Source organism: Pseudochaenichthys georgianus, chromosome 9 (genome assembly GCF_902827115.2).
Source record: "Pseudochaenichthys georgianus chromosome 9, fPseGeo1.2, whole genome shotgun sequence".
Taxonomy (NCBI): domain Eukaryota; kingdom Metazoa; phylum Chordata; class Actinopteri; order Perciformes; family Channichthyidae; genus Pseudochaenichthys; species Pseudochaenichthys georgianus.
This window is the reverse complement of record NC_047511.1, coordinates 41431487-41456749: the sequence shown is the minus strand read 5'-3', so window position 1 is coordinate 41456749 and position 25263 is coordinate 41431487. Positions and strand designations below refer to the sequence as shown.

The 25263-nt window shown below is 40.2% G+C and overlaps 1 protein-coding gene, 1 long non-coding RNA gene and 1 other non-coding gene across 5 annotated transcripts; 2 read left to right on the top strand and 1 right to left on the bottom strand.

Annotated features, from left to right (window-relative positions):
* Positions 1-707: 707 nt before the first annotated feature.
* Positions 708-781, bottom strand: trnai-aau (transfer RNA isoleucine (anticodon AAU)). The gene has a single exon. It is a non-coding gene; the product is annotated as a tRNA-Ile (tRNA).
* Positions 782-3032: 2251 nt separating this feature from the next.
* Positions 3033-4700, top strand: LOC117452119 (uncharacterized). Of its 2 annotated transcripts, XR_011643867.1 has the most exons (3): positions 3033-3858; positions 4424-4484; positions 4568-4700. It is a non-coding gene; the product is annotated as an uncharacterized lncRNA (long non-coding RNA). The 2 variants fall into 2 exon arrangements; XR_004552768.2 differs by lacking the exon at positions 3033-3858 and having other exon boundaries at positions 3871-4484.
* A 1860-nt stretch (positions 4701-6560) lies between these two features.
* LOC139434505 (zinc finger protein 454-like) lies at positions 6561-25232 on the top strand. 2 transcript variants are annotated; one of them, XM_071204435.1, is made up of 2 exons: positions 6561-7061; positions 21349-25232. In XM_071204435.1, exon 2 carries the CDS (start codon positions 24283-24285, stop codon positions 24907-24909), a length of 627 nt encoding a protein of 208 aa, XP_071060536.1. In that variant the 5' UTR covers positions 6561-7061; positions 21349-24282; the 3' UTR covers positions 24910-25232. The 2 variants fall into 2 exon arrangements, with proteins under 2 accessions (XP_071060536.1, XP_071060535.1); XM_071204434.1 differs by having other exon boundaries at positions 21349-24276.
* The last annotated feature ends 31 nt before the right edge of the window (positions 25233-25263 follow it).

Sequence of the window (25263 nt, the reverse complement as noted above, 5' to 3'; positions counted from 1 at the left end):
TTAAAATATTTACTCTTTGAAAGTGGGAAAAAATATGAATATATCATATTTTTATTGCAACTTTTGTGAAGGTGGCATTTTCTGGCCTCAGGAACACGAGTGTGAGTTTTTGTTTAAATCTGACACTGCAAAAAAAATAATGCATTAAATTAATTTTGCTGCCAATCATTGACCAATATAGGGACCTAATAATAACAATAATCAAATATTCCTTGAACATTTTTTTTAAAAATTATTCTAGTTTTTTGTTCTTTTCAATAAAAAAACTGTGGAGTTTTTTCAACAAACTGGCATTTAAAGGGTTAAAATCCCCAAAATATAATTCATTTTTCATATGTTTATGTCAGGCTGGAGTAGTTTTAAAAGACTGACTCTTTGAAAGTAAGAAATAAATATTAATATATCATATGTTTATAGCAGTTTTTGTGAAGGTGGCATTTTATGGCCTTAGGAACAAATACGTTTGTTTTTTTAAAGGGACTCTTAAGGGTTAAGCAATACTGTATATGTAGTTATTATTGTATTTAGTTTAGTGTTTCTATTTTATTATGCATTTATTTCTATTGTAAATGTCATTTTTCAATTGTGGAAATAATTGTAAGCCTGTTTATTTGCAGTTACTTGCTCATTTCATTTGCTTTTTTTCCCACCCCGTTTGATACTCTGGTCAAATTTGACTAACTTGACGTGTGAGAGAAAACATACAGTGGCCAGTACGGGTATCGAACCCGCGACCTTCGCGTTATTAGCACGACGCTCTAACCAACTGAGCTAACCGGCCATGAGAGGACTCGGTAGTGACGTAATAAAAATCAAACAATAAACGAAACCTACGGAACCGAAAGGTAAATATCCCTGGCTGGCTGGTATCTCATTACGGACGGTAAAATGTCATAGTTTAAACATGTTAATGCGTTTTACTTTGTTAGATCTATAGAGAAAGTCAATAAAATAACATCAGTCATGCAACAGTAGCCTATATCAGAGTGATAATGTTCAGGCTGACAACATCTACAATGTTTACTCGTCCTGTGTTCCTTAATGTCTAAAGTAGTATTTGATTTATAACCTATTTTTCTGTTACACACGGACTGCAGCTATAGTTGAATACACTATCAAGTCATTTTTTCTGAATTTTAAAGGCAGACCAACTGAATAAGAGTGCAATACAACCAGCAAGGTTAGCAACATTATTGAGAGGGAAAAAAAATAGGTGCTAGTTCGAGACTGCGGTCAACTCAGCCGTCTCTCAAATTTGCTTGGTCAAATGAGCAGTTCTTCATTTTTGAGTGCGCGATTTATAGCGCCTTTACGGTAATCGCTGAGAAGCGGCACGAACGCAAGAGTAAAATAATGCATGTTTTTTCTGCTTCATGCGATACAAATTATTTTTACCATGAGTTCTTAAAAAAACTAACACTGTTTGACTCAGTACAATAAAATGAAGTACTTTTACTGTCTTTTTTCTGGGTAATACTCTCAAATTCCCCTCCTGAGAACAAAATCATGCAACTTCTGCTATATTTGATGAGATACAATGATTTTTAGCGATACATCCTTAATAAAAGTGATACTGTTGGACTCAGTACTTGTTAGACTACTACCACAAGTACAATCAAGTACTTTTACTGTGTACTTTTTGAGTAATCCTTTGTCAAACTCCACCCGAGTTTTCTGCCATCTTTGATGAGAGATAAAATGATTTTGTGCAATAAGTTCTTAATGAAATTGGTACTGTTGGATTCAGTACTACTTGGACTACTACTAAAAGTACAATCAAGTACTTTTACTGTGTACCTTTTGAGTAATCCTTTGTCAAACTCCCCTCCAGAGTAAAATAATGCATGTTTTCTGCCATCTTTGATTTGAGATAAAATGATTTTGTGCAATAAGTTCTTAATGAAATTGGTACTGTTGGATTCAGTACTACTTGGACTACTAACAAAAGTATAATCAAGTACTTTTACTGTGTACTTTTTGAGTAATCCTTTGTCAAACTCCCCTCCAGAGTACAATAATGCATGTGTTATGCCATCTTTGATGAGAGATAAAATGATTTTGTGCAATAAGTTCTTAATGAAATTGGTACTGTTGGATTCAGTACTACTTGGACTACTAACAAAAGTACAATCAAGTACTTTTACTGTGTACATTTTGAGTAATCCTTTGTCAAACTCCACCCCTGAGTACAATAATGCATGTTTTCTGCTATCTTTGATGAGATAAAATGATTGAACTCCCTTCCAGAGTACAATAATGTATTCTTTTTTTACCACGTCAAATTCCTCGTACGTGTAAACCTACCTGGTAATAAACATGTTTCTGATTCTGATATATAATAAGCGTTAGAAAAATGTTCTTCACAATACTGACTATGTTGGACAGAGTATTTTAACAGGATATGGTAAACACATGATATGAACACTAGATCCACTAGATCAGTACTCCAGCAACAGTATTGTTACACTTTGGAAAGTCTTTAGAGACTGGCCTGGATAGCTGTTCACAACTTTCCTTCAGCACAGTGACACACCCTTGTCACTCTTGTTGGCCTCTTATGACGCTGCTGTCTTTTAATATATGTATAATATATTATTATATTTAGGAGTTATTATTATTATAAATTATATTATTATAATTATATATTATTTATTATTAATTATTTTTATTATATTTATTATTATATTATAGTCCAAGTAGTACTGAATCCAACAGTACCAATTTCATTAAGAACTTATTGCAAAAAATCATTTTATCTCTCATCAAAGATAGCAGAATGCATTAAAGTGTGTACTCAGGACTGGACTTTAAACGAGTATTACTCAAAAGGTACACAGTAAAAGTACTTGATTGTATTTTTGGTAGTAGTCCAAGTAGTACTGAATCCAACAGTACCAATTTCATTAAGAACTTATTGCACAAAATTATTTTATCTCTCATCAAAGATGGCAGAAAACATGCATTATTGTACTCAGGGGTGGAGTTTGACAAAGGATTACTCAAAAGGTACACAGTAAAAGTACTTGATTGTACTTTTGGTAAGATTCCAAGTAGTACTGAATCCAACAGTACCAATTTCACTAAGAACTTATTGCAAAAAATCATTTTATCTCTCATCAAAGATAGCAGAATACATTAAAGTGTGTACTCAGGACAGGAGTTTAAACGAGTATTACTCAAAAAGTACACAGTAAAAGTACTTGATTGTAATTGTGCTACTAATCCAAGTAGTACTGAATCCAACAGTACCAATTTTATTAAGAACTTATTGCAAAAAATCATTTTATCTCTCATCAAAGATGGCAGAAAACATTATTGTACTCTGGAGGGGAGTTTGACAGAGTATTACTCAAATAGTACACAGTAAAGTACTTGGTTGTATTTGTGGTAGTAGTCTAACATGTATTGAGTCCAACAGTACCAATTTTATTAAGAACTTATGGCTAAAAATCATTTTATCCCTCATCAAATATCATTGATTGATTGATTGATCAAATATAGCATAAGCACATGTACTACCGTCAGCGCCGCTTCTCGTCGATTACCGTAGAGACGCTATTAATCGCGCACTCAAAAATGAAGCGCTGCTCATTTGACCAAGCAAATGCGAGAGACGGCTGAGTTGACGAGAAGGTCCTCGCTGCGGAACGCGGAATGGGGCGGGGTCGGATAAAAGGCGGGGTTGGATGTCCGACCCCGCCCAGAGAAGAGTTCCGACATCTCCGTTCACTCCAATGGACCAGTTTTTTACAGCAATGGCGGATCGCGGAGCACTTCCGGGAAACTATTGAGAGGATCTGCGGCTAGCAGTGCAGTAGAGTTATAGCATAATAGACCGTTCGTGATGGACTTTTAAAGGTAAGAAGATGTTTAAAGATTTATATTGCGGATATTATCCGAACATCTGAATCAAATTAACTACACATGTGTATTAAAGGATGTTAGTGGATTATCCCTTCAATCAGTATATTTGACGTTTACAGATAACAGATTAGGCTAGAATGCCGGATAACGTTAGCAACACACGTTAACCACGAACATCCTATTAATCCGTTCTCTTAATGTTATTTCCTCCAACGTTGTGGAATTAGAGAAAAGGGGCTTCTTAACGTGCTTTTATCCGGGGTGGAGGGAGTTACATATTAGTTATATATAACATTGGGGCGTGTGATTGTAGTGGGTGGAGGTGGTGAAATGAGGATATCCATTTTGGAGTTCAAGCTAGTATAATATAGTTAACGTTACACAATAATAAGGAAGAGAGCTATTTTTGTGATACCTCGCTATCGATATGGATTTAGAGTGCATATTTGAGACTTCCAAACAGTAAACAAAAACGTAATTTATGGGTGAGTGTTTTTAGCAGAGTCATATTATGTCTTTGTGATTCTGTTGATTATTACCTGTCTGTATTATGTTGCAGCTCAGCTGATGTTGGATTGGTGGCAAAGGGAGAGGGATTTAAGTGAGAGTGAAAACACAAGGTACGTTTTAAAATAGGTCGGCAATTTCCCATCCTCTAGGTTGCTAGATGTATCTAACCCTTTCTCCTGTCTCCCTCTTTCAGCACAAGAACCCCAGGGGGATTCTGGAGCCTAAAGACCTGCAATGAGACCCTCACCCCGCACCTGAGTCTCAACTCCCAGAGCTTTGCAAGCCTCTCCCTGTTCCTTATTTTTATTAAACAGACGTTAAGCTTCCCAATGGTGTGGTCTTCGTTTTGTGAAAAATATGATTACCTCACATATGTTGTTGCTGTTGTTGTCTTTTGTGATAGTTAAATTGCTCCTGCTGACTTGAGCCAGCCATTATTTCCTCCTCTCCGTGTCAGTGGGGAAACCTTACATTCATACTCCTTTCTCTGAGCGCTTGAAGCATCCCCAGGCAGCACAGCATTTATGTTCAGGTTCAAATTTGAGTCGGACGATTTAATGTTTTTTGAGCAGTGCATTGATAAAGAAAACCTTAAGGTTCATGCCTGTTTTGAAGAGCGCGGTTGAATGTTTGCATCAGCAAAGCCTTTCACTGTTGTATAGATTTTTTTTTTGTATACTTGCTTTGGTTTTTATATTTACTGTATTTGCTTTTTCGGTTCTGTTATCTTAATGATTGTTCTGTTATGCGCCATGTTTGATTTTGAAGCTGCTCTGTCATTTTGATGTGTTTGCTGATTATTATGTCGTTTTTGTTTTGTACAAAAAAATACACTAATACTTAAATACACTAATATATCATTTAAAACAAATATTAAATAATGAACTTACTGCACAGCACTCACTGGATCGGTTCGCAACCGAGTGTGAAGCGGCTGGGATGAGGATCAGCACCTCCAAATCTGAGGCCATGGTTTTCAGCAGGAAACCGATGGACTGTCCACTCCAAGTAGGGAATGAGTCCTTACCCCAAGTGAAGGAGTTCAAGTATCTCGGGGTCTTGTTCTCGAGGGAGGGAACAATGGAGCGTGAGATGGGCCGGAGAATCGGAGCAGCGGGAGCGGTACTGCAGTCGCTTTACCGCACCGTTGTGATGAAAAGGGAGCTGAGCCAGAAGGCAAAGCTCTCTGTCTACCGGGCCATTTTCGTTCCTACCCTCACCTATGGTCATGAAGGATGGGTCATGACCGAAAGAACGAGATCGCGGATACAAGCGGCCGAGATGGGTTTCCTCCGCCGGGTGGCTGGTGTCTCCCTTAGAGATAAGGTGAGAAGTTCGGTCATCCGGGAGGGACTCGGAGTTGAGCCGCTCCTCCTTCGCGTCGAAAGAAGCCAGTTGAGGTGGTTCGGGCACCTAGTTAGGATGCCACCTGGGCGCCTCCCTAGGGAGGTGTTCCAGTCACGTCCAGCTGGGAAGAGACCAAGGGGTAGACCTAGGACCAGGTGGAGGGATTATATCTCTTCGCTGGCCTGGGAGCGCCTTGGGATCCCCCAGTCAGAGCTGGTTGATGTCGCCAGGGAAAAGAAAGTTTGGGGCTCTCTGCTGGAACTGCTACCCCCGCGACCCGACCACGGATAAGCGGGAGAAGATGGATGGATGGATGGATGGAACTTAAATACACTAATATATGACTTTTTATACCACATATTTAAATACATTCATGCATTTAATTAGTAGGAAGTTTTTATATTTAGTTTTTAAATTATATTTAGTCGAGTGCAGATTAATTATATTTAGTCAGTGCAGATTTGTATTTGTACTTATTGTAGTTGTCCAGCAGATGATGCTGTTTGTGTCATTAGGATATCCATACACCCCGCCCATCGGACCCCGCCCCATTCTGCGTTCCGCAGCCAGGGCCTATAGGAGTTGACCGCAGTGTCACCTCGTTAGTGTTTTTGTAGCCCTTGCTATAAACGTCCGGATATCGCCATCGTAACCACAACCTCACACACCGGTACAGAATGTGCATCAAAGTCTTCCTACCGAGCCAAATATAACAAAAGATGTATGTAAACGACAGAAGAAGCGATCGAAATGTGTATTTCAGTCGAAGGCCACGCCCCCCACCTCTGCCTCCCGTAAACCAGTTGATCTAAGAACCAGTTAATCCGGAACACCGGCGCACTTCCTGGAGGCTTGAGCTAAACTGACAATTCTGAGTCCAGGTGGCGTCTCGTGGCGGTTCTCTCTCTCTGTGTGTTCCTGAGAAAGTGTGTGTGAGCTCCAGCACTACTGATCCATCATCTGTGTGTCTGGATAAACCTCTGAATGAACTCTGTGCTCTTTTTTCTGGAGCGTTTACCTCGGACTATAGGAGTTAGCTTAGCATGCTAGCTGGAAACACGTTAGCAACACCAGTCAGATTGAGAGTTTGATTGAGAGAGAAACGGTGTGTTTAACGGAGTTTGCAGGAAAACGTGATCTAGTAAACATGAGTAAAGTCCAAATGCTGCTGTCTTTGAAGAAGCAGCGACTCACTGCTGCTGCTGAGGAGATATTTGCTCTGTTTGAAAAAACTATAGCAGAGCTCGAGGAGGAGCTGTCTCGTTCAAAAGAGGAGAACGAGAGACTCCAGAAAGTACTGGACGCTCTTTTACAGCCTCAGCTTCGGATACACAGAGCAGGTCTGTACCCTTTACTCTTAATTAACACTTTAAACCAGGGGTGTCCAAACTACGACGCGGGGGTCAAATACGACGCTGAAGTTGGCTTCCGATTCAGATCATCCGATTCGGCAGTTAAGGGACATTTAATTTACAGCGCTGAGCGAACAATCCTCCGTGTTTTAACCTCTTAAATCGCTGCATAGCCGATTCATTTGGACTGGATTATCCCAGAGACTCTAAAGATTCTTTATAACACAGTTTTAGATTTGTGAAACCTTTATTCTATTTGTGAACATTTAAAAAAAGGCAGATTTCAGTGCTTTTTTCGCATCTTGACCACATAAAACCAGGTCCTGATCTAAAATCACTATATCTAGACTCATCAAATCTGGACTGGATTATCCCAGAGAGGCTAAACATTCTTCATAACACAGTTTGAGATTTGTGAAACCTTAATTATATTTGTGAAAATACAAAAAGGGAGATTTCAGTGCTTTTTAAAAAGCTAGCTTTTTGTTACCTGACCTTTTAGTCCTGTTACTGCATTTGGGTCCTATTTTTCCCTGACACTGAGTCTGCTTCAAATTAACTTATTATCCTCACAGGATCATTTTATTAAAGTTGAAGCAAAACTTACTAAAGCATTCTAACTGTTTATGCTTTAACAGCAATTAATACATGATCTAGTCATAAGTGATTTGCACCGCGTTGCTATGAGACACCACAGCGTGTTCTCAGTGTTCTGCTCATGCTGCTTTGCTTTCGGCTAACTGTTTTTGTTGTTCTGCTTTATGATTGTAATGCATGACTGTGCCAACATGTGTCTCCTCCTCCCTGCTCTTGTTTGTAGGCTGCACCTGCTTTTCAGGAAACCAGGCCTCGCAATTATGTTCTTTCTGCCAGTGCATCAGCGGTAAGAGTCCATCACAAACGGCAGGGTCTGTCACCCAGCAGGAGCTAGGCTAACATGCTAACAGGCACAGAGCCTTAGAACACCACATACTCCAAAAGGCAGATTATGTAGCTCACATCAGGGCACAGAGCTGCTGCAGCCTCACCTGTTGTGTCGGAAGCATCCTGAGGCCACAGTGGCTTCAGAACATGTATAGTCTATCTTAAAAAACATCTTGAATTTATTTGTAGAAAGTTAGGTATGGAGACTTTTTTTAGTTTCATACATTTTCAAAAATACATTGTTAGAATTTCTAAAAAGTAGTCTTACTCAAACCACTAAAATAATTTAAATTCATTCCTGAAATCCTTTCACATGTACTCACCAGTGTAACGCTGCCTTGCTGTGGTCCCAGTATATTTAAACTGCATGGGATGACGGCTACTAATGAGCACTGCACATGATATATATTTGGAATGCTTTATGGATTGAAGTGGGGGCTACATTTTGAATTCTTAAACTAGTTATGCTTGTCAGACTGTGGCATGACCTTTGCAACACAAATATAATAAAGACATGAGCACGTTTAGCAAGTTTTGATATTGATGCTGTTTATACTTGTTTTGACATAGAACAACTATGATTACTAATGTACATATAGCTTTACACTGGTATGATCTGGAACTGTGACAGGCTCTGAAAGACTCCAATCCACTTCCGTAGTTGCACTTATAAAGGGAAACAATGGCCTTAATGAATCTAACTGGTCACAAAAACCAAACATTTTTAGGGTTTTAGATCAGGACCTGGTCTTATGTGGTCTAGATGCGAAAAAAGCACTGAAATTTCCCTTTTTTGTATTTTCACAAATAGAATTAAGGTTTCACAAATCTCAGACTGTGTTATGAAGAATGTTTAGCCTCTCTGGGACAATCCAGTCCGGATTTGATGAGTCTAGGTATAGTGGTTTTAGATCAGGACCTGGTCTAATGTGGCCTAGATGTAAAAAAAAAAAAGCAGGAAAATCTTCCTTTTTTGTATTTTCACAAATAGAATTAAGTTTTCACAAATCTCAAACTGTGTTATAAAGAATGTTTAGACTCTCTGGGATAATCCAGTCCAAATAATTTTGCAATTAAGAGGTTCAAACACGGAGGATTGTTCGCTCAGCGCTGTATATTAGATTTCCTTTAACTTTCCCCTTAACTGCCGAATCGGATGCAATGAATCAGAAGCCAACTTCAGCGTTGTGGGCCAAATGCCCCTGACCATTTTGAATCGGCAAAATGCTAATTCACAAAGTATAATGAAATATGGCCCACACATGAAACTTGTGCTTTTCTCATATTGTACTTCTTAAATATATTTGTACAAATATGTAACACAGTAGTATTCATGTGTTAATAAGCCCACTTTTAAAATACATTTAGTCAATTCATGTTGATAACATTTTCTAACAAATCTTAGTTGATACAAAAAAGCAGTTAGCCGGCTAAGCGAAAATCCTGCTTCGTAGTACAGGCCCCAGGACTGACTGAAGACATGTGGAACAGAGGACAGGCATGGTTCCATGTACAGGGAACTGGAACTTTGAACAGGTGTTTTCGTCTTTTCTGCCTGAAGATTCACAAGTTCTTGATCAGGTGTTTGATGTGGGCTGGCATGATCCTTTCTGCAGCGATAAATAAAGAAAACAAAGAAAACATTTTTAATAATGGTAATGATGTTAACAACAATAATATTAGTATAATTATGTATATAGCACTTACACAATTGCAAAGTGATTCTCACAACAAAAATCAAGAACAAAACAATATCAACAATAAAAAACAAATTATTACAGGAATGTTAAGAGACAAAGAAATGTTTTTTCAGTCTTTACAATGCACTGTTGGAAATGACCTTCCAAAGGCTAAATTCAAACTCAATACCATAAATAACTGGGTACCAAAGTGCTTTACCTGATAGAACACGTTCCACACGGAGCAGCAACCATCCAGCTCGGCCTTTTGCTGCATATCATCTCCTCCCTCTATCTCTCTCTCTGGTGTTAGGTTCCAGTAGATCTCTAATATCCAATACAACAGAAATTCCCCAAAATATCCTATTAAAAAAAGTTAAAAACAATGACTTGCTGTTGGCATTGAAATGGATTAGAATCTCACAATTTTCCTGGATGTCAGGAAGGCCAGGGAGTCGTTCCCTTCAAGTCCGCAACCAGTCATAGGAGTTCAAATGTAAAGCCTGAACGATGACAAGAGCGAGAGACTTACATTTTACAATTATATTATTATAATTCATACCAGAGCAGTGTGTACAGGCCCTGTACGACATGCAGAGAACAGATCAAATCCCCTGACAGACTCACACACTTTGGTGATGTCCTCATCTGATAATGTTTCATTTTTTAGCAGCAAAGTAACATTACTCAAAGTATATGTCGGACCCAACTCATTTACAGTATGTTTTGCATCTCCTCAATAATGGTCTGTATAGTTGAGTAGAAAAAACTGTTCCTACAATTTCAGGTAGATTAACACACATTTGTAAGAAAAGTTTACAATGAAGCACAAAACCCCTCTTTGTATTAAGTGAGCTGCCACATAAAGTGCAGCTTAACATGCTAACCTTTGGTGAGCTACAGTAAAGCTAACTTCATGCTCAACACAAAACCTTTAACGTACATTACATTGACGATTTTAAACACAACTTAACTCTCTCTACTTGTAAGATAACGTTTAGTTAACTTATCCTTAAATAACTACATCACGTTTTTCAGTGGAAACACAAACTGCAGAAAACGTTAGCTGCTAACTGTTATTAGCTAAGACATAGCCTCATGGCAAACGTAAGGTTAAGTTAACGTAACGTTGTAAGAAAGCAAAATGAACCTTCGAGAAAGCTTTTACTCTCTCTCCTTAGCGGGCATTGTTGATTGTTCGAAACACGATCTCTCGATGTGCTGGATGGCATCGTCAATGCATCGTCGGTTTCATCGACCCCGGGTTACCTACGACGCACTTGTTTTGTCCATATACGCAACATTTGATCATTTTTTGGCCACAAAAACATCCCATAACCAGATGTTGAGACGGCCCCACATCCCCATACAACATATCGCTTGCTAATTATTCTTGGCGTCTTATTGCTGTGCATCCTTTGTCATAATTGTTGGCTCTTCAATGCATTCAAACGGGACTGAGCTCAGCTGTGTTCTACTCATGACGTCACCGCCGGAAATGGCCGAAGTTGATGTTTCCGGCGCAACGAACGATTGTTACTAACTGACAACTTTTGTATGCTGTTATAATCGTGATTTATTACAAATAGATCAATAATAAAAAAAATCATATGGCACATTTCACAATACAAATGCAACCTCTATCATATACTAAGCCCACTAACAGGTGTTAAAAGCATTTCGTAAGCTCTTTAAGTGCTTTGAAAAAAAATCCATACAAAAATGTCATCTGTGGAAGCCGTGGCGCTGTAAAAAGCACGACCAATCATTTGAACCGGCCCGGCTAAAATAACTGGATGGCCTACCTGCCTGTCAGCCTTCCATCTGTGCACAAACTTATCTCGTGCCCTCATTGGTCATGTGCGCGTTTGTGTGTGTTGGAGGAGGAGATCTGTAAGGAAGTGGCAGATTTGTTCCGGCTGTGTATTTTCAAATTCTAGCGCACTCGAGCTGGTTTCTCCAAAATTACCTACCCCACCTTTAAAGTTTTATCTAGTTTGTTATAGAAAACAACACTGTAAAAACTGTTGCTTTGGTACAAATTTAAAATAATTTGTCAACAGTTTCCAAGCAATTTTAAGAGTTTAGTCAACTTTTGGATTTTTTGAGTGAAACTTACTTTTTTGTTTTCTAGAACGTGTTACTTTGCTAAAACTTAAAAACAATGTGTCAACAGTTCCCAAGCAATTTTAAGAGTTGGGTACTCACTCATGTGATTTTTTTTCTGAATGTGAAAAGAGGAGCAACCCTGACCACATAAGACAAGAATAAATAAAGTAAATTATAAAACACAATTGCGTTGCCGGAACCTATATACGACAAACTCTTCCTGATTTCAATTCAACCCTTTACATATTTGATAGCATTGAAACATTGCAGATTAAACAAATAGATTTAAAAAGGGGAACGTTATGGACATGTTAATAGTACATTTTATTCAAATGTGATTATTTCAAAACAGTTTTCATAAAACAGTAATAAGTTTGTTTAAAAGCACAACACATTAACATACATGGAGACACTTTGTTATAACTTGATGGTTATTCAAACTGCATCTGGCTCATGGGCAACGTATAACTTCATGCTGTGCATCACGAGCCTCTGTTGCACATCGACCTCTGCTGTTCCTTCTACAAACAAAACACTAAATTGAGTACAAATCAGGACACACCATGTGTTTTCCTCAACAACAAAAATGAAATCCGTCTTGAAATCATAACGAGTACAGCCAGTTTACATGATCTGTTAACAGACGTAACATAGGTGCTATTCACATGCATTACAAGGGGGTTAAGCCATCAAAAAAAGGCTGGTTTTCAAGAAAATGAACCACATAGTCATAATATTGATATAGTTCATAAAATGTCCAACTACTTATTTTTAACCCCACCTCATGCTCAGAGATTTATATAAAGTGGCATATGGGTCCTAGAATAAATAAGAACAGACGATTATTTCAACTGTTATCTTGATAAGTGAGCGCGCAGGCCAGTCTACATGAATGCAGGGCAAGGCACGTTTCTGTCCAAAGGTTCCATGATGGAGTCGATCAGGTTTTAAAATATCACTTTGAGTGGTGACACTAATGCTGCATAGTTTACATCTCCATCCCATCTGTGATTCAAAAAATAGAAATGCGTATGTTTACCTGATGCTCATTATATTAGAATGTAAACATAACACATCTTGAATTAACCTCTGAAACAACAACTTTAGTCTGACACACTCAAGGGCTTACCTACATTTTGCCTCCTGCCGACAGCAGGAGGCAAAATGTCTTCAAGAGGAGGTGTGACTGTTTTCTGGTGAGGCAAATAAAAGAACAAAAGATGACCAATGTAACAATAATTTCAGTAGAATTCATTGAAACATTTTTAATTCAATTAATGGTCCTACCTGACAGACCGCAGCTTCTCAGTGCAGCTAGGTGCCTTCTCCTCTGCCAAAGCCCCTCTTACCTGTGGGGTTCCCCAAGGCTCTATTCTGGGCCCCATCCTTTTTCTACTGTACATACTGCCCCTAGGTTCAATTCTCACAAAACATAACATCCCCTTCCATTGTTACGCCGATGATGTACGCCTATCTTCCTCTCAATTCTAATGTCAACTCATTACATCTATTGATGGACTGCTTGCCCGAGATTAAATCCTGCCTACGCCAAAATGTCCTCAACCTCAACGAGAGCAAGAGTGAGGTCATCTTTTTTGGACCCCAACTTCCAGCCTCTCCGGTTGATATTCTGGGCTCCCTCAATAAAAACATCCTCCCCTCTGTCATGAACCTTCAATAGCGCTTTTAAATTTGATAAGCAGGTCAGTACCGTAGTCAAAACCTGCTTTTTTAAAATACGACTATTGGCCAAGACCAAGTCATTTTTATCTTTTAAAGACCTAGAAAGGGTTATTAACGCCTTTGTAACCACAAGGCTGGATTATTGCAACGCTCTATACGTGGGTATGGACCAGGTGTCAATTAGACGCCTGCAGCTAGTGCAGAATGCAGCTGCGCGTCTTCTCATTGGCCACAGAAAGCGTCACCACATCACCCCAATTCTGGCCTCATTGCACTGGCTTCCAATTAGGTTCTGAATTGATTTTAAACTCCTTTTATTTGTTTTTAAGCACTAAATGGGCTGGCTCCGGCCTATATAGCAGAACTCCTCCATCGCTACACCCCAGCCAGAGTATTAAGGTCGGCTGACCAGCTGCTGCTGGTAGTGCCCAAGACCAGGCTCAAAACCAGAGGGCACCGAGCCTTCGCAGCAGCTGGCCCCAGGCTCTGGAACACTCTGCCCCTCCATGTGGGGTCGGCCCAGACCCTAGGGGTTTTGAAATCAACACTAAAAACTCACTTCTTCTCCCTGGCCTTCTAGTCAGAGCTGAGCATGACATTTCCCTGTATTTGATTTTATATTTGCTGTTGTAATTTATTGTCTTCTGTTTGCGATTGTAGTAATGTGTTATTTATTATTTGCATGTACAGCACTTTGGCTCGACCAAAAATCGCTTTTAAAATGTGCTATATAAATAAAACCTGATTTGAATGGAATCAAACATAATTAAAACATAAGTATCATTTAAAACGGTATTGTATTTATATACATTTATAAGGATGGCATTTAGTAAGGATGGTATTGGTAGATACCAGTACAATTCCATGATTCTCTACACAGCGGATCCTAATTACTTCAATATACACTCCTTTATCTCATTTGCATACTGTCTAATATCTACTTTATGTTGTAGTAAAAAATCTCCTTAATACAACTGTATTTATTGTCTAAAAAAAAGACAACCCGGCCAACGCTTAGAGCGGCACAGGGGAACAGTTTGCGGAGTTGATTCTTAATACGTAGTCTTAAAGGCGGGGTAGGTAATTTTGGAGAAATCGGCTCGAGTGCGCTAGAATTTGAAAATACACAGCCGGAACAAATCTGCCACTTCCTTACAGTGCCCCTCCTCCAACACACACGAACGTGCACATGACCAATGAGGGCACGAGATAAGTTTGTGCACAGATGGAAGGCTGACAGGCAGGTAGGCCATCCAGTTATTTTAGCCGGGCCGGCTAAAATGATTGGTCGTGCTTTTTACAGCGCCACGGCTTCCACAGATTACATTTTGTTATGGATTTTTTGTCAAAGCACTTAAGATATTCATTGCTATCGGGATGTTAAGAGCATTCCATGGAATATAACAAAAAGTGTATCTTGAGCCGGTTTCTCAAACTTACCTAGCCCACCTTTAAGTTAACCACTTTTTTTAACAGAATTGTGTCGGTAAGCACTTGATGCAAACTTTGCCCAACACCGTTTGCGCGAAAAAATAGACTACATAAGCACGACAGGGCTGAGTCTAACTTTAACAGCAGTAATGGCGCTGGCATGCATTAAAATGTCGATGTTCTGTTCGAAACAGTGAATACAAGAAAAGTAAATAACACTTGCTAGTTAAAAATAAGTAATTAATAACTCGGGTGGTATGCTTACTTGTTTTACGATGATTTGAAGTGGTTCAGAAGCAAGCAGATGTACAGCTGCCGAAGAATCACTGTAAAGAGGAACAGGAAGTCTCACACCGCAGTATTCTCGTTTGAGGGTGTGTCATGACCGTGGCGTTGACAAAAGAATTTTTATGAAGTTTTCCAAAGCGTATTTATAAGAAAGTTCAGAAAATGTGACTATTCATTTATAAATGAATGAGTTCTTAAAACATGTTCTCATTGTTACTTAAATGTTACTTATTTAAATGCACACTGAATTTTTATTTACTTAGGGCAAGTAAATTACATTAGAAAATAGAGTTTTATTGACTTCACCATCCTCCGAGTCCAGTGATATGGAAATTCAACTTTGCAGTGGTTACACATAACTCTGGTTCTATCAACTCCGCTGCCTGGAACAGATAAAAAATGTCCATGTAAGAGTTTGGTACCGTTCTCCATGTTTCTGTCCCCGCCACTTATTTTCATGTTTCACGTAGGTTCCTGTGAGCACTGCAGCAGTCTCGCCCAAAATGCTCTCATTGGTTGGGACGCGACAATAACACGTTAACTTGCCCAGCCCTACTATTCATTCATTCATTCTGCTGCTCTGTACAAGAAGGGACAGAGCAAACTCTTTCTGCTGAGGAGACTGAGGTCTTTCGGGGTGCAGGGGGCACTCCTTCAGACATTTTATGACTCTGTTGTGGCATCAGCCATTTTCTCTGGTGTGGCCTGCTGGGGCAGCAGCATCTCGGCTGCTGACAGGAAGAGACGGAACAGACTGGTAAGGAAGGCCAGCTCTGTCCTGGGGAGTCCTCTGGACACTGTGGAGGTGGTGGGAGACAGGAGAATGGCAGCCAAGCTGTCCTCCCTGCTGGACAATGTGTCCCAACCCTCTCCTCACTGTAGTGTTAATTTCGTCAGCTATTTTTTTATTTAGTTTTAGTCTTAGTCCTGTGTTAAATTTCCTTTTTAGTTTTAGTCATATTTATTCACCTTCATCCTGTTTTTATTTAGTCAAGATTTAGTCGACTAAAGATCTGAGCATTTTAGTCATATTTTAGTCAAAGAAAACTAATTATTTTAGTCTACTTTTTGTCAATGAAAACTGAGTCTTTTTTAGTCATCAGATTATATAGAACATTTCAGTCAAACTAGTCTAGCCAAAACCAATAATTTGTCCTTTCCTTGATGAAAAACACAGGTTGAATGATTAAGAATGCAGCTTTGCAGAGAGTATCTGGTCAGGTTTGTGGTGTTTTTACCAGCTGTGTTATGGCCACATTGCTTCCCTTCTGATGAAACAATGCATTCGCTTTTGTTTCTTTCTCCCAAGCAGTGGTGACTTTAGACTTTTTCGTTGTCAGTTATTTTGACGGACAGGATTGTAACATTTCCGTCATAATCCATTATTACCCGTCGAGTGCACAATTTATCACTCACTCGCGCTGACGGGACGGGGGGGGGGGGGGGGTTATTCGGTTAACGCGAGTGCGACCACTGCTCCCAAGCCCTGTTGTTGCCATTTTATTTTCTGTTAAATAAGGTTCACACTGTGCCGCTGCCCGGTGTAATTCAAATGTACCGCCGCGTGCAGCACAGACACACAGCTGCTGCCCTGCCGCAGCACCGGAAATGGAACTGCTGGGAGAAAAACTGACTATCAGAAATGTAACGTTATCTTTGATAATATTTCGTCTCCTCATTTTTCGTCAACGAAAGTAAAGAGAGATTTTGGTATAGTTTTTATTTGGTAAACTACATTTTCGTCTCGTCACTTTTCGTCAACGATATTGCATAATAATTTCGTTGCAGTTATTGTTTACTGCCGTCGGTGCCGTCTCGTCATCGTCTCGTTTTCGTCATGGAAAAAAAGGTCGTTGACGAACATATTTCGTCATAGTTTTAGTCAACAAAATTAACACTACCTCACTGTGCAGCTCCTTCAGCGACAGGCTGCTGCACCCCCGCTGTGTCACGGAGCAACACACACTCACTCCCTAAGCGTCCAGGAGCGACGCTTGGTCAGGGTCCCGTGGCGTCTAGTTGTGACGCGCCGAGGCTCCTTCAGCTTCATAAACGGACGCAAAGATCTTTCAACTGATTGCAATGTATTCCCATCGGCGGCAGTATTTGACGCTCAGGGAAGCACCGCATCCATTTATGTCAGCAGCTCTTAAAGGCAATGTGAGCGTCCATTCCCATTGGATAACGGAGAATTGTACACCCAGAAGTAAGTATTCTCCTTACTGTTGATTGATTTAACAGTGATATCTCCACTACTCATCAACTCAAAAACAACAGATTAGCTTTGTTAATTAAACGACATTGATAGGTTTAAATTGTGTACAATGCTTTTGTGTTTTTCCCCTTCAATTCTGAGAAACAACTTGTTTTCTCTGAAATGTGGAGCGCCAAAGAGACTACACTACCCACAATCCCCAGCTATTGTTGTAACGCCGCCTGTCCGCTTTGCGACAAACCCCGTGATTAATCTTCAAGCTCTGGGATTGGATGTTGGAGTGGCAGTGCGCCAAGGTTACGCCGAGCGTCAAGCTCTTTGAAATGGAACGAAACCACGGCAGACTATTCAAAACTGGACTCGAATGCCCGCCGAGAACTACACATGCTGGCTATTGTGTTTCGCAACATGTTCTCTATGGCACGTCTCTACTGGGAATTGTGGTTTTAAAAGACGTTTTCGTTTTTCCCAAAATTAGAAGACAGTATTAAACTGTGTACAGCCCTGGAGGTTTAGGCAATAGGAAACAAATTGGTGTGTACAAATTTAAAACATGTAATTATTAAATGGGTGAAAATCGCTTGTATCCATAATGGGCAGCATTAATATATACCCACATGTCAGCTCGTTGTTACATTGTAATTCTACTCCACTACAATTCAGAGGTTAACCTGGTAATTTTACTCGACTACACTTATTTTAGTGCAGATTCTAATTAATGATGTGAACTATAAACAACCCTTAAAGCAGACTTTAGTTACACCTGAGTAAAATTCAGGGAAAGGTGATTGTCAAGTGCCAACAATCAGGAGAGATATTTGATTGTTGGTGCTTGAGAAGACTAAACATTTATCTTCAGATCTCTATAATCTATATTCATTAATCGTTATTCCCTACTAATAGTTAATTAAAAACTGTATATAATTGCTATTTTGCACATCCCTTTCAAGATTTCAAGATTCAAAGGTTTATTGACATATCATATACACAACTACAGTGTAGTTATGCATTGAATGAAAAACTTGGGTCACAGGTTCCTCAACAGTGCATTACAAGACATCTATCAATATGTGTGTATACCTTATACTTGCCAACCTTGAGACCTCAGAAATCGGGAGCATTTCAAAACCACCGCGGGGGGGGGGGGGAGGATCGCCGGAGCTGTATTAGATTAACATTAACATGCTTATTGTAGTTGTAAGTGCACTGCCTTGTGGCCTGTAGAACCAGCCTTGATGGAGCATATGTGTGGACTGGACCTGTATTTTACAGGAAAGGAGTGAGCAGAGGGTAGAGTTGTCGATTGTTGTTCTGTTTTCTGTGACTATCTGCCTCACCCTCTCAGACTTTCTCCCGCGAAAATCAGGAGGGTTGCCAAGTATGGTATACCTCCACCATTAAACTGTCAAATTCTGCACATTTCTTATACAATCTATATACATAAGAGTATAATTAATGTGTATAATATCAGTTCAAATAAGTGCTTCAACACAGTTAACATTGCAGGAAAGCAATATATTAGAGGTTAAGTACTTTGTCAGGCTTAATATTTATTTGTAGATAGATACCCCCAAAGTTTTTTCTTATTTGAAAAAAGACCTTAACCTAAAGTATTCTTTAATGTGTTAATTAGTTTGTCTCTTTTGCACATCCTCATATTAATATCTTTGTACATCCTGCACTAAACTGTTTATTGTAGAGATCACTTACAGTATCTTCTTGATTTTTTAATATTCTATATTTCTACCTTCTACTTTCCCCCTATGAAAGTATGTACTCTTAATATTTTTTTCATCAAATAACATTATTCAACAAAAATAACATTATTCAACAAAAATAATTCAATAATGTGCTTTAACCACTAGGCGGTGCACACAAGGTACACACAGCATACTAATAATAACTTTTTATTATAAGTGTAGGACACTTATGTATGTATAACATCTGAAGATATTTAGTTTTATTCATGTTTTTACATAATTTTACTTCTACACATTAATATCTGATTTGTAAAACATCACAGACAGAAAGGTATATCCGTAATTTAATGGTAAGCTATTGCAATTGTGATTTCATATATGTGTCTCCCATCACCCAAATCCCCTGACTATTCTCTCAACTCAGTATACATTCTTCTATTCAAAGAAAATCAGTAATATCTTTAAAAACGTGCATTGTGGTTAAAACATCCAATCAGCGAGCTGAGGATCTTTCCCACGTCTGTTTCCGGTATTGTTCCTGTAATGAGAGTTCACATTTATGCTACATTGAAGGGTGGAATTGACTACACATCTTCAGAAACATAATTTGCTTCAAATATAACTCATAGCAAATAGAGTATACAAATATAAGTGATAAAACACTGGCATGTAATTTACGTTAGAATAAATAGAATGGTTTTGAATAATAGATGAGAATAAAATCTACGTCACTTTTTTTGTATGAATTTATGTTTCATCCAATCACAAAGCTTGTTGACTTATCACGAGGTTTGTCAAAGCGGACAGGCGTCGTCACCACAATAGCTGGGGATTGTGGGTAGTGTAGTCTCTTTGGCGCTCCACATTTAAGAGAAAACAAGTTGTTTCTCAGAATTGAAGGGGAAAAACACAAAAGCATTGTACACAATTTAAACCTATCAATGTCGTTTAATTAACAAAGGTAACCTGGTGTTTTTGAGTTGATGAGTAGTGGAGATATCACTGTCAAATCAATAGACAGTCAGGAGAATACTTACTTCCGGGTGTACAATTCTCCGTTATCCAATGAGAATGGACACTCACATTGCCTTTAAGAGCTGCCGACATAAATGGATACGGTGCTTCCCTAAGCGTTAAATACCGCCGCCGATGGGAATACACTGCAATCAGTTGAAAGCTCTTTGCGTCCATTTATGGAGCTGAAGGAGCCTCGGCGCGTCACAACTGGACGCCACGGGACCCTGATCAAGCGTCGCTCCTGGACGCTTAGGGAGTGAGAGTGTGTTGCACGGATAGATACCGCAGGTCCTTCCTTCCTGGAGGGGTCAGACTATACAATAATAACTGTGCAATATATGCCTGGCTGCTAAATCCTAAGAATTGTTACAGGATGTATTTTGTAAATTGTGTAACTTTTTATTATATTAAAACATCTTATTTTCATTTATTTTTACTTTAATACTTTTTAATGCATGTAATATATGTAACATTAAGCTGTCTGTGGCTCTTTTTCTACTGTAACAACGTGCATTTCCCCTCTGTGGGACTAATGAAGGTATTCTGATTCTGATTTTAATGTTCCCCATTATAAATGTATTTTTTAAAGGATTTATTCATTGTTAAATGTAGGTATTTATTTTTTTCATCTTGAGACAAATAAAGGTAAAAAGAAAATACAAAATTACATTTTGAGTGTATTCAGATTGCGGGTTCCCTCTTCTATCATCATTTATAGAAGTGCAACCTACGTGAAAACGTAAGATGCAACATTGACAATAATCAAGAAACCTCATAAATAAAACACTGACAGGGAACATTTTATTGCAGTATTATTACTTTTACATAAGAACATGCTGTATATTTTTCTGAGAATACGTGCATACTTTTACTTAAATAAGGTTTAAATGCAGAGTGTTGAATTTATAACAGAGTATTACGATTCTATAGGCGTAGTGTAGCTGTGAACGATCCCAAATACAATTCATTGTTTACATTGCAGCTAGTGCTAAACCAGAAGAAAAACCCCTTTTTCATTTTTAACTGGAAGTGGAAAGGGGTTGGGCTACATGAGGTGAATTGAGCCAACAAAAATACACAATAGGCGGGACTAAGAAAGATAATATGAAAGTATAAAAACAAAGGCATTAATTAGGGCTGCAGAATGTCTCCCATTTTAATGATGATTAGATTTTTAAATGTTAACACTTGACAGTTTTTTCTGACTGTGTGTTTCCTGTTTCCTGCAGACGTCCAGAAGCTGGTGGTGGTTAAAGAAGAGCCTCTCCCTGACCAGCAGGAGTGGAGCACCAGTCTGGACCAGGAGGACCCAGAGCCCCCCCCACACATAAAGCAGCAACAGGAGGAAATCAGGATCAGTCAGGAGGGAGAGCAGCTTCAGGAACTGGAGGAGGCTGAGATCACCAAGTCCACTTTCACTCCTGACCCTGTGAAGAGTAAAGATGATAAAAAGAAACCTCAGTCCTCACAGCCTCATCAAAGACAAACTGAACACATGGAAACAGAAGCTGATGGAGATGACTGTCAAGGACCAGAACCAGCCAGGAACACGGATCCAGAGAGCAGCTTACAATCAAGAACTGGAGACTCTTCTGAACCTGACGCTGAAGACAGTGGTGATCGGAAGGAGACCAGAGAACCTACGTCGGGGTCAAACTCACAGAAAAATAGAAAAGAATCTGTCAGTGATTCAAGCCGTAATGCTGAAAAGAAACCATTCAGTTGCTCAGTCTGTACCAAATCTTTTACATTGAGTCAAAGTTTAAAAAAACACATTAGAGTCCACACAGGAAAGAAACCATTCAGCTGCTCAGTCTGTAAGAAACCATTTGCAGTGAGAAGAGATTTAAATCGACACATGAGAATCCACACAGGAGATAAACCCTTTAACTGCTCAGTTTGTACCAAATCTTTTGCATTGATTATAAGTTTAAAGGAACACATGACAATCCACACAGGAGAGAAACCACACAGCTGCTCAGTCTGTAAGAAAGCTTTTGCAGTGAAAAGAGATTTAAATCGACATATGAGAATCCACACAGGAGAGAAACCCTTTAACTGCTCAGATTGTACCAAATCTTTTTCACAGAGTGGAAGTTTAAAGGCACACAAGAGAGTCCACACAGGAGAGGAAAAATACAGCTGCAATGTTTGTGACAAAAGATTTAAATGGCATAATCATTTCAAAACACACAAGTGTGTTGGTCGTTAGTTGCTTCTGTAACTGTAAGGGAATACATTTGCCTATTTTGTATCCCGATGACCTAATGCCGTTACATGTGATACGGTACTCCCTAAGCCTGATTTATTATTCCTGAATAAGGCATGTTTTAGAGAGTCGAAGTGCGTCTTTGGCAAGGCGTGAGAGATGCTAAACGACAATACTCTGAGAAACTCCAACATCAGCTCTCAGCAAACGACTCTGCTTCTGTTTGGCAGATCACAAACTACAAGCCAAAAGCCTCAGGCCCCGGCCACACGAGGACGATAACGGTCGTTTCCGTTACCGTTTTGTGTCATATAGACCATTCGGCCACACTAGGACGACAGAATATGGCACTAAACGACTACGGTAACGATAACGGGTCCCAAGGTGGATAGAACGGAGCGCTCTGGGGAGTCCAACGGCTCCGTGTGTACGCCCTATACGATCATTTTCTGATAATGATGAGGCAATAGCCCCGCCTCTCCCCACCTCTGCTGCTCACCCCCGCGTAAAAGTAAACTGCACACTGAATTCAGATTATTTATCTTTCTCTCGATATGGACCTAAACGCGAGTGAAGTCTAATCTGACAGGACGGAGACACGCAGCTCTGCTCACCTGCAGCTCCTCCCACTGTGATGCAGCGGTGAACGGAGCAAAACACACACTTCAAGTCAGATCATCACCCTTAGCTATTTTAATTACCTCTCAAACTACCTAAACTAGTTATAAATATGTTTATTTTTACTGTCGGCCGGGTCACTGATTACTGGATCAGCATGCATGAGACAGACACTGACACGGTCAGAAGAGAGGGAGGAAAAAGAGAGGCTCCGTGTATTTTATTATTATATTATATAGAGTCGTTATTCATTTGTTTTAAAGCTCAACAAATAACAAAGAAGACCTTTGACCGGCACTTTTATCATTTTGTCCGGAAGATTTCAACTGTAATATACGTTGACTGGCGAAAAACTCTGCCCGGTTCCCTCAGCCCCCACCGCGGAGAATAAACAGAAGGGCAACCATGACAACCATGCGTCTTCGCTGCTTTTGTGGAGGAAGTTACGGTGCCACGTACAGGCTCGGCATATGTACTGCAGCTTCTCCAGCGGTTGGAGCTAAACGGAGCGGTCTCGTGTGGACAGAAACTTTCCGGTGTCTTTTGCATGTGGACGGAAGCCTTTTTTGCAATTGCGCTTGCGCTTGCGCCCCCTCCCATTCAGTATCTCACTCCCCCACACCGCTGACCTCCCCGGACACATCAGACTCTCTCTCAATTGATGAAAGGGATGTGAACAGACTATTCAGAAAACTCAATACCAGAATAGTGGCTGGCCCTGACAATGTCTCCCCCTGCACCCTGAAGCTCTGTGCTGATCAGCTGTCTCCTGTGTTTACTGACATCTTTAACACCTCACTGGAGACATGCCACGTCCCAGCATGATTTAAAACCTCCAGCATCATCCCGTTTCCCAAGAAAACAAGGATCACAGGACTAAATGACTACAGACCTGTCGCCCTGACCTCTGTGGTTATGAAGTCCTTTGAGTGCCTTGTCCTGTCCCACCTGAAATCCATCACAGACCCACTTCTGGACCCCCTGCAGTTCGCCTACAGTGCCAACAGGTCTGTGGACGACACTGTCAACATGGCCTTTCACTTCCTACTCCTACGCCAGGATCCTGTTTGTAAACTTCAGCTCCGCCTTCAACACCACCATCACAGACTTCCTGTCTGACAGGAAGCAGCACGTGAGGCTGGGGAAACAGGTCTCTGACCCCCGGACCATCAGCACCGGTTCCCCTCAAGGCTGCATTCTTTCACCTCTGCTCTTCTCCCTGTATACCAACAGCTGCACCTCCAGTCACCAGTCTGTCAAGTTCCTGAAGTTCGCAGATGACACCACCTTCATTGGACTCATCTCTGGTGGGGACGAGTCTGCCTACAGGTGGGAGATGGACCATCTGGTGACCTGGTGTGGGGAAAACCACCTGGAGCTCAACGCCCTAAAATCAGTGGAGATGGTCGTGGACTTCAGGAAGAACGCAGCCCCACCCACCCCCATCACTCTGTGCGACTCCCCATTCACTGCTGTGAAGTCTTTCTGCTTCCTGGGCACCATCATCGCCCAGGATCTCAAATGGAAGCAGAACATCTGCTCCCTCGTCAAAAAAGCACAGCAGAGGATGTTCTTCCTGAGGCAGCTGAAGAAATTCAACCTGCCAAAGACGATGATGGTGAACTTCTACACCTCCATCATCGAGTCCATCCTCACCTCCTCCATCACCATCTGGTACGCCACAGCCACTGTCAAGGATAAGGGCAGGCTGCAGCGGGTCATCCACTCTGCAGAGAAGGTGATCGGCTGTAATCTGCCATCCCTCCACGACCTGCACGCCTCCAGAACCCTGAGGCGGGCAGGGAAGATAGTGGCCGACCCCTCCCACCCTGGACACAAACTGTTCACCCCCCTCCCCTCTGGCAGGAGGCTGCGCCCCATCAGGTCCCATACCTCTCGCCACCTGAACAGTTTCTTCCCCTCCGCTACTGGACTCTTAAACAAGGCCCGGCCCCCCCACTGACACTTTACCTCTGCCACATCATAGACTATGCATTACATTAATGCACACAATGTTCATACTCCTTACTGCACATATTCTTATTTCACATTTCATAGTTTATATTCTAAAATTAATTCATAGCATTCTATTTCCATGTAAATTACTGCTTTATTTTTTATTTGTATTGCTATTTAACTATATTCTATTACGGTGTAAACAATTTTTTTGTTTTATATTAGATTTCCCCGTTTTTTTATATTCTATGTATGCACCACGACATCAAGTCAAATTCCTAGTATGTGCGAACCTACCTGGCAATAAACCTGTTTCTGATTCGCTAATAATCACAAATGTTAATTTATTTGACCCCTTGAC

What these genes read in the sequence shown, in the direction of transcription:
- LOC139434505 (XM_071204434.1), top strand. Translation starts at nt 6,869, where the DNA reads ATGAGTAAAGTCCAAATGCTGCTGTCTTTGAAGAAGCAGCGACTCACT. An exon ending in GCTTCGGATACACAGAGCAG is followed by an intron (nt 7,062 to 21,348) that starts GTCTGTACCCTT and finishes TGTTTCCTGCAG; the next exon opens with ACGTCCAGAAGCTGGTGGTG.